The sequence below is a fragment of the Desmodus rotundus genome, chromosome 5 (genome assembly GCF_022682495.2).
Source record: "Desmodus rotundus isolate HL8 chromosome 5, HLdesRot8A.1, whole genome shotgun sequence".
Classification (NCBI taxonomy): Eukaryota; Metazoa; Chordata; class Mammalia; order Chiroptera; family Phyllostomidae; genus Desmodus; species Desmodus rotundus.
Window position 1 is genome coordinate 149,444,281 of NC_071391.1, and position 14,540 is coordinate 149,458,820.

At 49.8% G+C, this 14,540-nt stretch overlaps 1 protein-coding gene across 2 annotated transcripts in view; it reads left to right on the top strand.

Moving 5' to 3' along the window:
- Positions 1-486: 486 nt before the first annotated feature.
- GALNT14 (polypeptide N-acetylgalactosaminyltransferase 14) overlaps positions 487-14,540 on the top strand; it is a 188,827-nt gene continuing 174,773 nt past the window's right edge. For both annotated transcript variants that reach the window (XM_024553028.3, XM_071221632.1), the window contains exon 1: positions 487-752. In XM_024553028.3, the coding sequence (XP_024408796.2) occupies positions 624-752 (129 nt within the window). In that variant the 5' untranslated portion in view covers positions 487-623. The remainder of the gene's footprint in view (positions 753-14,540) is intronic.

Here is a 14,540-nt window from a genome sequence, read left to right on the forward strand (position 1 = left end):
AGCTGGCGTTGGCGGGCTATTGAGTGCACCGTTCTCGTCCCGCCCCGCCCCAACCCAGGATGGCCCCGGAGCTGCGCCGAGTGTTCGGCGCGGGCAGCCCCAGAACAGCACCGTGCGCCTCAGTCGGCGGGCGGCGGTAGCGCCCCCTGTCAGAACCCCCTCGCTCCCACCCTGGCTCTCTCCGAGTCGGTCTGTCGTGTCTTCCTTCTCCGTTCTCTCCCTCCTCCCCTTCCTCCCTCGTGTTCCTGTTGGGGTGCCGGGCACAGCCTCGGATTCCTCCCTCCCCGCAGCTCGAGTCAGTTTCCCCCGCGGCAGCAGCGGCGGCGGCGGGCGCGGCGGCGGCGGCGGCGCGGGGACCATCTCGGCTGCCACCGCGCTTGTCCAGCTTGGCTGCCCCTCCGCCCTCTCCTGCCGCGCCTCTGGGCACGCCGCTCCCCCACCCTTGCTCTCTTCACTCTGAAACGGGCGGGGCGCTTTGCAGGATCCCGCCGCCTCTGCACCCTATTCCCGGGCTAGCGCTCCACGGAGCAAGGTGCTCTCGGAGACTCCTGCCCCGCCGACCCTGACCGCCAGGGGGTGCCCCAGGGACGTAGCTCCGCTGAGAGGAAAAGGCAAAGGGGACCATGCGGTGCCTGTCTCGCCGACTGGTACTGCCGATCTTCGGGGTGCTGTGGATCACCGTGCTGCTGTTCTTCTGGGTAAACAAGAAGAAGTTGGAGGTGTCGACGGGACCTGAAGTGCAGACCCCCAAGGTATGGGGTTTGGCGGCGCGCCGGGCACGGGGCAGCGGTTTGCAGGAGGGCGCGCCGCTCGCGGGCTGTGTTTGCAGGCTCCCAGGAAGCCGGGGCTCGGGTCTGGGTGCTTTGAACAGGTAACCGGGAGCCGGATGTGGCTACAGGGTGTTATTTCTGGATTTTAAAAAGCTCGGGGTTATCTACGGACCCGCAGTGTGTGAAAGTAGGAGTGGGTGTGGGTAGTGGGCACGCGTCACGGGCAGAGCGGAGCTGTCAACTTGGGCAACGCGCCGGGGTCCCGGGGCGAAAGAGGCGCTGCAGACGAGTGGCCCAGAGGGTGGCGGTCTGTGGACTCCTCGAGAGAGTCGCTGGTGTTTGGGTCGGGTGGCCGGCCCAGCCGATGCTGGCGCCCGCGAGAAGTCTGGCGGCTGCGCTGACCTCCTTCTTTCCCGTAGCTGCCAGGCCCCACCACCGGAGGCCAAGAGGCCCGGGGTGCGCCGCGTGCGTGCGTGCGTGTGCTTCTCCCGCGAACGCCCTGCAGCCTCCCAGGGCGGCTGCAGCCGGTGCTCATCTGGCCTGCCGCCACCCCTGCTTTGTAATTGTCCCTGAGCCCTTCAGCTGCATTGGAAATTGAACACCAGTAAAGAGTCTGTAAAACAAACTCCTTGGTATTGGTGGGGAGTTGGGGAAATGAGAATTCAAGTGGCTTTTCAAACTCCTGCCCAGTTGGTTCATCTGAACAGAGCCAGAAGGTTCTCTCCACAGGCTCTCTTCTACCTGTAATTCAGAGACCCCATTCCTCAGTCTCTTTCACTTCCACGCACTTGGCCATGGGCCAAAGAAGGGGGCCAAAGAAGGAGTCCTCCGGGTTTTCTGACTGGTGAGACGACATTTATGAACTGCGCCCAGAGCAGGCACCAGGGAAAAGCCCTTGGAAGAACTTAAGGTCCAAAGCAGGAGGCTGAAAAGAGTGGAGAGTCTCCCCAGTAAGTACAGGACAGAGGACCTACGATTTGCCAGGCAACAGTGGGCGTTTCTTTATATGTAGCTGTGTGAGTTGGGTGGTACTATCCTTATTTCATAGATTAGGAAACAGGCTCAGTCTTTGAATGCCTTGCTTTAGGTCACTCTTTTGACTTGAACTCAGACCTCGGATGTGGAGGACCTTTCTACTATACCCAGATGCCTCTCAGATCCCCTTCTAACTAAGCCTTCTGGCAGTATGTTTTGGAACCTTGCCAGTTTTCAGTTGTGTTACACAAGCATTTTTTGGCGGTGGGCATGCGCCATCACTATGGGTACAGAGATGCAGAACTTACACTCTGGGGTGGGATTTACTCATCTATGGGCAGACCATACAGTGTGCTGAGGGCCGAGAGGGTCTCAGTGTACTTGGTGTCGAGGGAGCCTGGGGACTTACTGGAGGAGGACATCACAGAACTGAGTTGAGAAGGATGAGCAGTAGGGCAGGGAGGGCATTCCAGGTAGAGGTTAGCTGCACCAAGCAGTCTCAGAGGAATGACACAGCACGTTGTGTGAGTTTGGCACAACTGGGGCGTAAAGCAGGTGGCAGGCGCCAGGGATGAGGCTGGGGAGGTGTATATGGGTCATGTTGGGTAGGACCTTGTGGGTGCTAGGGGGCCTTGGAGTGGCACTAAGCAGGGAATTGTCAAGGTCGGGCTCATAACTTCAAACAGCCTTTAGAGCACAGGATCAATCTTCTAACTCACCTCAGACCTGCCCATCGGTCTAGAGAGCTTTTCTTCTTTTTCCCTGGGTGGTTCTGCTCCTTGTGATGCAGCTAATGACGCCTGTGGGGACGTGAACTCTGTTTTGCATTGAAACTCATTGCCTGAAGTTCACTTATTCTTAGTTTCCACCAGGGACCTGGGATAAGAGATGTTTCCTTCTTTGTGCACCTTGTCCTTCTTCCTTATCTGCCTGTTCTCATCCTGGTGTGTGCCGGACACACACTTATGGAACGGATGCCGCTACGTGCCAGGCTCTGCGCCAGGTTTGGGGGCCACCCTTTGTGGGGGGTGGCTCTCACAGTTCCTGGTTGAGGCAGAATCACAAACAAATGAGTGGATGAGTAGTGTTGAGAGTGGTCTAGCAGCAAAGTCTGGACATTGTGCTATGCAGTCACAGAAGGGGGGGATTCTAGTTTTGAGCACTTGCTCTTTGTCTTAACATTCTATTTTTTCTTCCCCCCTTTTCTGTATCCTTTGTAACTGCAGATTCCAGAAACTTAAAAAATCTTCATGCCTTTTATTAGGTGCCCTTCTTTTATGTTAGTATATTTCTCCTTCCTGTTTTTCACGTGCGTGTATGACTACACACCTGCATAGATGTGTCGTGTGTATTTGTGGGTGTGTTTGTGTCTGGAGGATGAGCTAACCCTCTGTAGCTTAGTGTGTATGTGTCTGAGAACAGAGGTGGAGAGACAAAGAGAGATCTTGTCTTAGCCCCAGAACAATTTTGTGCCCATGACGGATCTATACGCGATAAGAAATTTGCTCGTCTTGCCTGAAGAAGTGCAGTTGGTTCCCAAACCTGACTGCGTGTCAGAATCACCTGGAGAGCTGGTTTACCATACATATTTGGGGGGTTGTGACCCTGTGGGTTTGGGAGAAGGGGCTAGGATCAGTATCTTTGCAAGTTCTCCATGTGAGTTGGAAGCGGCCTATTGATGGATGCCATTCAGGAGCTTGATGAGGAATGCCAAGTGTGTGGAGTTTTTATAATTCCGTTGGTCCCAAGTAAACTGCCCGATTGATTTCATTCTTCTTGAGTTTGCTGGTGGACCGAGCTTGTGTGAGAGTGTGCACTCATGTGAAATAACAATAGCTAGGCTTTGTAGGGTGCTTTCCAAATTCATAAACTCCATTTCAGGTATATTCATTATCTTTTAATCTTCACAGCCACCACATAAAACAGGTAATACTTTCATGCAGATAAGGTTGACTAATGAAGTTATACAACTGGCCCATGATAACAAGGCCATTATTAAGTGGCCGTGTCAGGGACAAGGGTGGAACGAGATCATTCTGGGAACTGCCCACCGACGTACCCCTTCCGTGCCACCATGCTGCGTGGACCGCCTGGGTCTGCCCTTGTGGGTGGTGGGGCAGGGTTAGGGAGGTTTATAGCACGTGCTTCCCAATCCACTTTCCAGTGCTTTCATGCCTCATCCCTGGATGCTGGCCTTTAGAGAACTGCTGGGGGGGGGGTCGCTGTAACTTGTGAGGGACCCACTTAAGAGGGAAATCCCGCTCCGCCCTGGGAGGAGGCCATCTGGGGCAGAGGAGGCTCCTCTGTCTGGTCGGAGTCCACCCTGGTGGGGAAGGGCGCATGAGAGGTCGCACCCGAAAGTTGCAGATGGTTGCAGCACCTTTGGGTTAGAAATCATTTGCCAGGGCAGGGATTGTTTCTTCAACAGTAGGAATTTGGACATTTCCTGGGACATTTGAATATTGCAGGAAGCAAAAAAAAAAAAAAAAAAAAAAAAAAAACCTTCCATTTTTGAGTGAGTTCCGTACTCTAGGTTTTCCTAGGAAATGCTTGTGCACAGCCATGCAGGGAGCTCTTGCCTTGGACGTGTCAAAGCCGCAGGGAACTTTTCTCCCTGCCGAGGCCTCTTCCCGCTGTGGTGGAGGGTCAGTCTGTTTTCTGAGGCAGGAGCAGCAGGCCCCCTGCCCTTCCGAGTCTTTACAAAAGTTGGGAACACTGCTTGGAGAGGAGAGGGCTGTTGCAAGGGCTCCTGGGCTGGGGACCTCCCAAATTTTAGATTCCATGCAGCAAATTGCCTCACTGGGGGCCACTATAGGTTCCAGTCCGGGGCTCCTAGACCCTCGTCTTTGTTCTTCACGTTAGGAGATGTCCGCATTCACCTAGAGGCGGGATCTCCGAAGTGGGCCTGATAATAAAATAAAACCCATGCCTGGTCACAGTCCACAGGGGACGGGGAAGGCGTGCTGTACTACTGGTTGAAGAAAATTAATTGAGTTTTTTTTTCCCCTTCATTTCAAGAAGGGCTGGCTCTATTAATAGCTCAAGTAAAGATTTTTTTAAGTTTGACTTTTTAATGTTGATTCTGTTCTTTTACCAGGTCCCCTACCACCAAATCCAGCAAGCTCTAATTCCTAATTGGAAATTCTGTAACAAGTCTGATGTCTTAATTCAAACTGTATTTTAGGGATAAATACGGTACCAAAAAATACCCCCAAAATGGTTTTATGTCTTCTGTCCCCTATCATTTGTTTGCCATTTGGAGAATTCTACAATACATGACAGAATTAAAAAAGGTAGGAAACCAGCAAATTTGTCTATTTCCTAGAACTAAATTTAGTCCAGGGGTTAGGCTTTAATAAAAGCAAAAAAATATATATATTTTTGTTGAGGCCTGAGGGTACTTTTTGAGGGAAGTATTAGAAATGGAAAAGCTTTGAACAAAGTGCCTCGGGCCCGTGTAAATGTATTTGTGCTGTTCTGGAAATATAACAAACACTACGAGAAAAGAACTTGTCTTTCTGTAACATTTGCATGGCGCACATGCCTTCAGTATACGACACTGTTATTTTCCCCATTTAGTAGATAATTTCTCCCATTAAAAAAATCGTGAATTTTAGGAGAGACCCTATTAATCTGCTGGTGCTCAGTGCAGGCGTACTGGACTCTATCCAGGGAATGTTGACTCTGGCGTGACCAGGAGTAGCTCATTAGCACAAGAATGTTTATCCTCTCATTGACGCCTACGCCTGAGCTGGGCCCTGGGCTGTGTTTTCCCCAACAGCAGGTTCCTGGAGCAGGTGGGGGAATGGCGCAGCAGCGACTGCTGTGAGAGGCTGGGAACGTTGCAGGTAGGAGGTTGGAACCTCAGGTTTTTAAGAAATAGCATGCCTTTGCTTTCTAGAGATCAAGAAGATTTTTAAACAAACAAACAAACAAACAAACCTGAGTTTACCCTGTCCCCTTCCAATCCCATCGAGCTGGTGGGAATTTCTCCTGGGTCATTTTTTGGCTGCTCTGGGTTGTACCCATGTCCTAGCTCCCTTTCCCAGCCAGCATTCTCCCCCAGGTCCTGGTGGGAGGTCCTGTCCCAGGGACCCACAGATCTAATGTAAGGGACTCTCTTTGAGTCAGTCTTCGGAGCTCTCTCCCTCCCTAAACCCTTATTCCCCTAATTGGCCTGGTGCTTTTGAAGACAAAGACTAGGAATCCCTGTCTCCAGTGTTCCTGGAGGTACAGAATGATACCTGCTCAAATCCAGGAAGACAAAGGGGCAAAGCCAGGAAGGAAAGAGAAATTAGTGTCCCAGTTACAAGCCTCCCCAGCCTGTCTAGGGACTACCCTTTTTCAAGGTTGCTCATCTGTTTGTAACATCTAAAAGTGTTCATTTCCATTCATTGGAGGTCACTGATACACCGAATGCGGTCAGGATGAGACTGTGTTGGCTGATGCCCTCGGCCCAGGGTTTCCGCACAGCCCGTTCACGTGCCGTGTCATCTGCGATGGCTGCCTGCATCCTTCCCCACAGCTGTCCCTTCGCACGTTTCCCAAACAGCCTTACCCATGACCAGGCACCCAGGAGCACATTTGGAAGAAAGGTGTTGCTCCGCCCTTGTGTGTTTCTAATGCACACAGTTTTGTCACAGTTCCAGAGCATCTCACAGTCCCCCGTGCATTTTTTTTTTTTCTTTTGGAAAAGAATCTGAATTAGAAAGCAGGGACGAAATCCCAGTGCCACTCTTGGGGAGGGGACTATGAATCCTGCAGTGGCTTTTGCGCACTCCACCCCAGAGGCCAGCATTCTAGACCTGCCGTCTGTCTGGGGAAGTGAGTCTGCCGTGCCCATGCCCTCTGTAGCTGGCTGCTGACTCTTCCACTTGCCGGAGCTGGGTGGTCAGCCTTCCTCCTCGTGTGGACCTCAGAGACTCACTGTCCACAAGGGTCTAGCATAGAGAGGCTGACCCTCTCCTGGTCACTCCCGTGGTGTCATAATCAAGTGAGCTTTCACCTTCTGGGTTTTTTTTTTACACACGTGGCAGCGTGGGCGTCTCTCTGGCAGAGGGAGTGCCAGGGACAGCCCAGATCCTCTCATCCAGCTCAGTGGCCTCAACCGTGACATGGGAGCAGCGTGAGACGGCACTGCCTGTCCCCCACTTGCCCTACAAGCATTCTAAGTCATTTTGGGTCACCTGTGAATGACTCTAAAGCGAGACCTCATGGCTATCAATAATTACACCACAGATACTCTGTGTCTGTTACTTATCTTTTAATTATTTTACCAGAAGTGCTAGATTAACCAAAAAATAAATCAGCCTCTGAGTCCTCAGATGTTGAGCTGATTAAGAAAGAAGCCCTTTGGGATACTTACTGGCGAGTGCACACACACACCCACACTCACGCACGCATGGGCGCGCACACTGGTACCCTGGGGAATTCTGCAGAAGCTCCTGAAATTTGCTGGCTATGGTATTTTGGTGTTTCAGAATAAATGGCCCTATGTGACCTTCTGGGGCAGCAGTCCGCACTTGGCAGCAGCTGCTGCCGTCACAGGACCTCACGAACACCAGGAAGCTGGTAGGGAGAGAGAAAGAGATCTCTACAGTGTGAGAGATTATGTGCTACCCCAGGAGTCCTCTTTCCTTCTGTTTTCTTTGCATGTGTCCCTCCTGTCTTCATCACGTTCCTCCTCCTTACTCACATCCCCTGCCAAGTTAGTAGGGTCTGGAGCAGAGAGCCCCAGAGGACTTGGCCAGGAGCTCTAGGGAGAAGTCTGGAGGGACAGGAGCCCAGGGTGTCCCTGTCCCAGAGCAGACTCCAACCAAGGGCAGGAGCAGCCTGCCTTGCTGCTGCTCTGTACACAAAGGCACTTCTTTCTGAAGGAGGAAGGCAGCCTCTCTGGGCCACCCTGAGCCATTCTGCTCAGATGCCTGGAGACCAGCAGGAGCCCTTATTGTAGGAATTAAGGAGCCATTTGACCCACCGCCTCCTGGGAGATACTGATTTTCAAGCACAAAGGCTCTTCTGCATACCATTTCCGGGAGACAAGATTAGGCACTTAAAAAAAAAAAAAACAATTAAATTCTCCTTGTGTCACTTGCCTTCTTAACAGTAAGTACTACAGAGATCTTTCAACGAAATACAGGGCAGAGACATACTCCTATGTTCCTGCCTCGGATTTGAATACCAAGAGGAAAAAACTCCCCCAGCTGCCTCCTTTCTAATGATACTGTTGTTTAAACCCAATCTGCATCTCATTCCAGTTCAGAAGAGAGTAGGAAACACCTATCAGACTGGTATGACCACCCCATCTTGACCAGCTGTCTCCAAAGAGGTGACTGCCCCTTCTCTGTCCTCACTAAGGTTTAGAAATTAGGATTTTCTTCCCTAGGGTCCAGGCTGAAGATTTATGTATCTTCTCTTGTTCCTTTGAGAACATTCTAATCATTCATCCTCCTCCCCGCAGCCACAGAGGCTGGTCTAATCAATATTTATGCGCCCATCACTCGCAGCTGCAACATGCAGGGATAATGGACGCCCAATTCCTTGGTGGCCATTGAAAAATTAGCTGGCGCCTGTATTTCAGGCTCATTGTTTTCTAGGATCTGGGGAGGCCAGACCACGTGGATTAATTAAGCCACCCAGATAATTGGCTGTTAATAGATGGCCAATTGGTGGCTGCCAGCTGGGTGCTGAATTGACTTCATCCTGCTGGTGGGCTATGGTCCTCAGCAGAAGAGGGAGGGGCCAGGAGACTTGACTGATGACAGGTGAATCAGGGTCGGCAGGTAAGAGGTGGCTTCTTTTCTCCACCACTTCGTGTGATGTTTTTTTACAGTTCACAAAGTGTTTTTCTTCAGAAATACCTCATTTGATCCTTCCTGCCACCCTGTGAGGTGGACATCATCACTATCCTCATTTTCTGAAGTGTGATGAGTCAGAGGTGACAAGGGGAGGATACTGGCAAGCTTGCCTAACCAGTGCGTGGCTTGGACTCACTCATTTGACTGCGTTAGGCCAGGCTCAGCTTTCCTTCTCCAGGGAAAGCAAACCTGTTTTATCTAGTCTGTATTACATGCATACTTTCATGTGGACAAAAAGTGAGCACTCTTGCTGAGAAATGGCTCCCGGCCCCTGATGAAACACCAGAATTACTTACCTGCCCACGACAGGGAACTGGGGAATGAATTAAGGGAAATACAGAACCTGTCTCTGGAGGGCCACTGGGGGGCCAGGAGGACCTTAGGTTTTCCTCCAGGATAGGCAAAGTTTAAACCACCTGCAGGCCTTAGAGAGATGTCCCACAGGACACTGCCTTGTGCTGTAGGAAGATGCTGGGCCAGAGTGGCAGACTTGGGGTCGCAAGGAGCGGTGGAGAGAGGCTGTCCCATCCCCTCAGTCCCGTGGTTGGCACTGGCTCTGCCCTTGTGTGGTGAGCCCACGCTGGGCAGCCACCTTGTCCTGCCTGGCCGTGGTGGGGGTGGGGGATTGACGGCAGGAAATGAGGCTGCTCAACTCTTAAGTGAACAGGATTGTGCAATTAAAGCAGAAACTGTTGATTGGAATTCCTTTCGTGATGAATGTGGTCCTTAAAGAATCAGAAGCAATTTCTCTCCAAGAAGAAAAATATCATTGAAGGAACTTAATGTGGCCTATTTGAAATGCAAAGCAGGTGTGTGTGTGCGGGTGGTGGTGGGGCGGGGATGACGACTCCAGGGACTTAATTGCCTTTAGGACTAGACGCGTAGCAGCATCACCTGAGAGCTTCCTTCCTTCTCAACGGCAGAGGGCGCTCTGCCTGGGTCTTGCTGTGGAGCCTTGAATGTCCCCTGAGGACTGCTCAGTTCAGTCCATTCCGTGTCAGGGCGTCCGACTTGCGGCCCACAGGCCTCATGCGGCCCAGGATGGCTACAAACGCAGCCCGACACAAAAATCGTAAGTTTCCTTAAACATTATGAGGTTCTTTTGTGATTACATGTACAATTTATTTCACGTGTGGCCCAAGACAACTCTTCTTCCAGTGTTGTGCAGAGACGCCAATAGGTTGGCCACCCCTGGTGGATGAACTGCTGGTTCTGCCCAGTAAGGGGCACAGACGCTTCGTGGCTGCTTTGGTGGCTGGGCGTGACTTAAATAGTTGCTGCTCGCGTGTATGTTTAACCTTATGAAAGCATAAAGTCAGGAGGCTGTTGTGTCTTCAGGGCGTTTTGTCTGTAATTCAGGTAAACTGCCGCAGGGCTCAGGTTCCGTGGCCTGAACGGCAGAGTCGGTCTGTCTTGCAAGATCTGCAACAGAAATGTGACTTTTTCACTCTCGTCCACCTCTACCGATAATGGCAACATTAAAGGGGGCTGTATTTTTAGAGTGTGCATGGGGTAGGAATGAAAAAAATGTAAACCTAGACAGGTCCGGTATTTCACCTCTCTGCTTGGAGGCCCTGACGGTTTTCTGATCCCTTGCTCCAGTCGGGCTCAGATTAATTCCCTGCAGTCCTCCCCGTTTATTGTTAAACGAGATTATGGGTTTAGCTTTTCTCTTAAAACTGAGCATATCTTTTTGGAAAACTTCTTGGTGGTGTCTACTAAAGCTGCACAGATATAAATGACCTTGCAATGCACTCCTAGCTCCCAACCCAGCAGAGACGCATATGTCATGCCCTGGAATTGGAGTCGGCAAACTTTTCCTGTAAAGGGTTTTTAGGTTTGGCAGTTTCTGTTGTAAGTAGTCAGCGCTGCTGCTGGAGAGCGAAAGACGGCCTGTGAAGGAGTGAGTGGATGCGTTCCAATAAAGCTTTATTTATGGACACTAAAATTTGAATCTCATCTATTTTTCATGTCTCATGAAATATTATTCTTCTTCTGGTATTATTTTCAAATATTTATAAATGTAAAATCCATTCTTAGTTTGCAGGCTGTACTAGAGCAAGCAGCTTGCCAGATTTGGCCCAAGGGCTCTGGGATTCCCTTTGTACAATGTATGAGAACAAGGAAAACTAAGCTGTGGCGTTGGGAGTCAGTTTCATGGTGATCCCTGGTTGGGCTTAGTGACTGGAAGGGAGCAGGGGAGCTTTGGGGGGAAGCTGGCACTGTTCAGTTTCTTAATCTGGGTGCTGGTGATGTATTCCCTTTGTGAACATTCATTCAAGGCATGCTCTTTTCTGTTTGTAAAATATATTCCACTCTAATTAAAAGTTCAAAAAGAAAACATGCGGAACTGTGTGTGGCTTCTGACTCCAGGTTTTAGCACCTCGTTTGGGGTTAAAGTGTGGCAGTTTTCATTCTTTTTATAGCCACTGCTTTCTGTTTTCTAATAAGAGAGTCTTTGAAGAAAGGTCTGATATGTCTTTCCAATTTCCCAGATCTTATTTCCTTTTATAGACAGGGAGACATTTAACAACCAGTGTGGTACAAGGCACCAGCCAACCCAAGTACAAGTATGGTGATGAGTGTTAACCCTTTAGTTGCTGGATCACGGGAAGATGGGGGAGGCTCTGGGAGAGAGCAGGGGCAGAGGGAAGGCCCTTTAGGACCGTGGGAACCATGAGTAGGACTTCAGCCTGTACAGCTGCCCCCATAGTGAATCTGCACTGAAGTCTACCTATGCTAATAGGTAAGAGGCGGAGGCTTAATTGGAGAGAATGGAATTATATGGTACAAGTACCTGGCTTGTAGAAAACCAGCTTCTTTTTTTTTTTTTTTTTTTTTTTTTTTTTGCATTTGGAAGGGGGAAAAGCAGAGAACTAACAATCAGAACCCCTAGTAGGTGTCAGGTGCCTCCTCTGTATTTCAGGCATCTCTTCTCCATAACAACCCTGGGCGGTAGGCGTTACTCACTTTGTGTTTCGGATGAGGAACAGGAAGGTTCAGGGAAGTGACATGCCTTTCCCAAGGTCGTGCTGGTCAGACCCAAGGATGAGCTGGCTTCCCAACCAGATCTGTCTGGCTCCAGAGCCCCCCTCTTCCCGCTTCACCACACTCACCCCATGCTTCCTTCTCTCTCCTCACAGTCACACTGAATCTGCTCTCTTGAAAGTGATGGCCTCAATATATTTTCCCCTGAGCAGCCAGCCTTTATGGGCTGCCTGTGCTCTACTTCCCAGAGTTGCACACACTTGTTTAGACTAGAGCTGTTGAATGAAATAGTTTTATATCAGCAGCTATCTCTTCTAGGACAAGTCTTTTTAAAACTACAGTGAAAGAGAAAACTTTACAGCATTTTCAAAGAGAAATATATTGGGCTTTCAGCACTATTTGACATCTCTTATGAATACTTCTCTCCTACAGGCGACTAGGAATGTTTCTGGCCCCTGGGTTAAGTTTTAAAGAAGTCTCTATTGCTTCACATTCTGGGGAGCGTTAAGGTGCTTGGGGCACACCTCAAGACTGACTCAAGAGGGGACAGTGAGGAATTGATCCACAGATACAGAAAATGCAAAGGCTGTAGTGGATGGTAAACTCCCCCCCATCGTCATCCGGAGAGGAATAGTCTTGCATCTATTATAGCATAATAGCACCAATTATTTGGTTGTTTGTGCTGAGGAGTTGAAAGCTATCATGTGCTGGGAAAATACTCAGCATGGAGCAGTAATTACGGATCAGCTGATGATAACGGATGCATAGGATTGACTGCTAATTAGATTATTAGCAACAAAAACAAATACCTGCTATTAACCATAAATAAGCTGCATTTATGATGTTTTCTACTTTTTAATGCATATTTTTTGGTAATGTGCAATTTGCTTTCTTCTTTTTCTGTGCCAAGACTTCCCATGCTCCCAGTCGCATTAAGCATATTTGTTTATTGAGCTGTAATCAAGTCGTTTTCTTGTTTCCTGCCAGTCTCAAAAGGGGCTGAGAGAGCGGACAGGTACTGAGTGCCACACGTCATGTGATGCGTGCTAGGTCTTCTCAGGGAAGGCGTCATGGCTGTTCCAGAACCGGATCCAGGTCTTTCCAAGGGCACGGGGTCTTTGTTAAGGGTAGGGGGTGGTAGGGTTTTCAGGATTGCGAGTTCATTGTCAAAGAAATGACCTGGTTGCTCTTTTGTGGCACTTTGAGGTTAGATCCTTTTTACTCTGGATTCAAGAAGGATGGGATGGGCATTTGGGTGCCTCAGGTGACTATACCTCTCTTCCCTTCCCACCAAATCGGCCATCTTCCTACAGGTAGGTTGACTGTGTCCCTAGCAGTGTGAGACTCCTGCTGTCTTCCTGCCCAGGTGGCTAGGAGCTCCATGAGTAGGACCAGCTGGAAGAGCACTTGGTAACTCCCTGGGTTATCTGGAGAGAGAGAAGCCAGCATGATGCAGGGGCACCTCTGGCCATGACCTTGATAAGTGATGTAAGTCGCTGTCAGGAGTCCTGAAGTGCTTGAGATGGAACTGTTTGTGGCCACCATTATCTGCCAGGAGTGTATGTAGAAAGGAGAGGTTTCCGTGGGGAGAGGGGCATGTGGCTGCCTTTTGAGAGAAATGCTAGGTGCTCTAAGAGTGTTAAGTCATTCATTCTTTACAACCACCCCGTGAGGTAGGCGGGCTGAGGGTTAGCTAGTGCTTGCCAGTGTTTAAGGCCAGCACCCCTCTGATTAAACAGTGCCCGAGTCATGCAGGTTGTTAAAATGTTGTCTGATGAATATTATCTCTGGATGGCATGTTGATGGCCCTTATTTTACCAGTGCGGAACTTGGGGTTCATAAACATTCAATAATTTGCCCAAGTCTGTTGAGCTAACTAGTGGCAGAACTAAGCCAGGTCTTTGTGATGCTGGCGCCCATGCTGGGTGCCACTGGGTCATTGCCAAGTGAGAAAGACGGTAAGCTCCTTGAAGGAGTTTCTCCCTTTGGGTATTTAACCGGTGTGGGGAGACAGAGTGGGCAGATTCCCCCGCACAGGGCCATTGGTCAAGCTCATCAGTTCATCCAGCACACTGATGTGGCCTTGTAGTGTGGGATGCCCTGTGCAGGAGGCCTGGGGTGAATTCTGGGGAGTGCAGGAGTGAGGAGCAGCGACTGGCCCCTGGCCACTTCTGTCTCTAGAACGCTGTCCCCCTCTTGGACTTGAAGATATGTTGCTTTTTCTCTAGAAAGATGTTACTGTGCCACCAGGATGTCTGTGTAATGGCGAAAGGGACTGTGAGATGGACTGAAGTCTTTTCTCTTCTGAGTCACAGTGGAAAGTGGGGCCAAGGGGATGGAAAGACTCTTTACTCGGGCTCATGGGATAAAAGTTTGAGACAATTGCTTCTGAATTTCCTAGGAGTCGTTCTGCAAGGTTGAATTTCTTCCCCCGATCATGCCACTCTTCTGTTAGCTCGGAACACTGTGGTTGAAGTTTAATCTCCTCCTGAAAGCTGTTTCACTATAACAGGGACCTGTTATTCCACAGGGCCTTTTATTAGAAAAGGAAGGATTTCGGGCGGTCTTTTAAAGTCAGTGATTTTTGAAGAAGTATATTTGCTGGAATCCACTCGTCCCCAAAGTGCCTGCCGTTTGAAAAGCATAGCAGTTGTGGAAGAATAATGGGAAAGGAAAACCAGCTTCAGGATAGAAAATAGGCCGACTGAACAACCAACTTTCATTTAATTGGTGTGGGTGGGGGTGGGTGAGGCTATTGCGGGTTCTGTACTGTTTGGGGCATCCTAGGTGAGGGTTGGCCCATGGCAAATCCAGACGCCCTTCCTCCTGTGGTTTATGTATGGCTGGTGAGCTAAGAATAATTCTTTATAGTTTTACTGAAAATTACATGAAATTCAAATTTCAGTGTGCACAGATAATAAGGGAACACAGCCACGCTCATTCCTTTAGG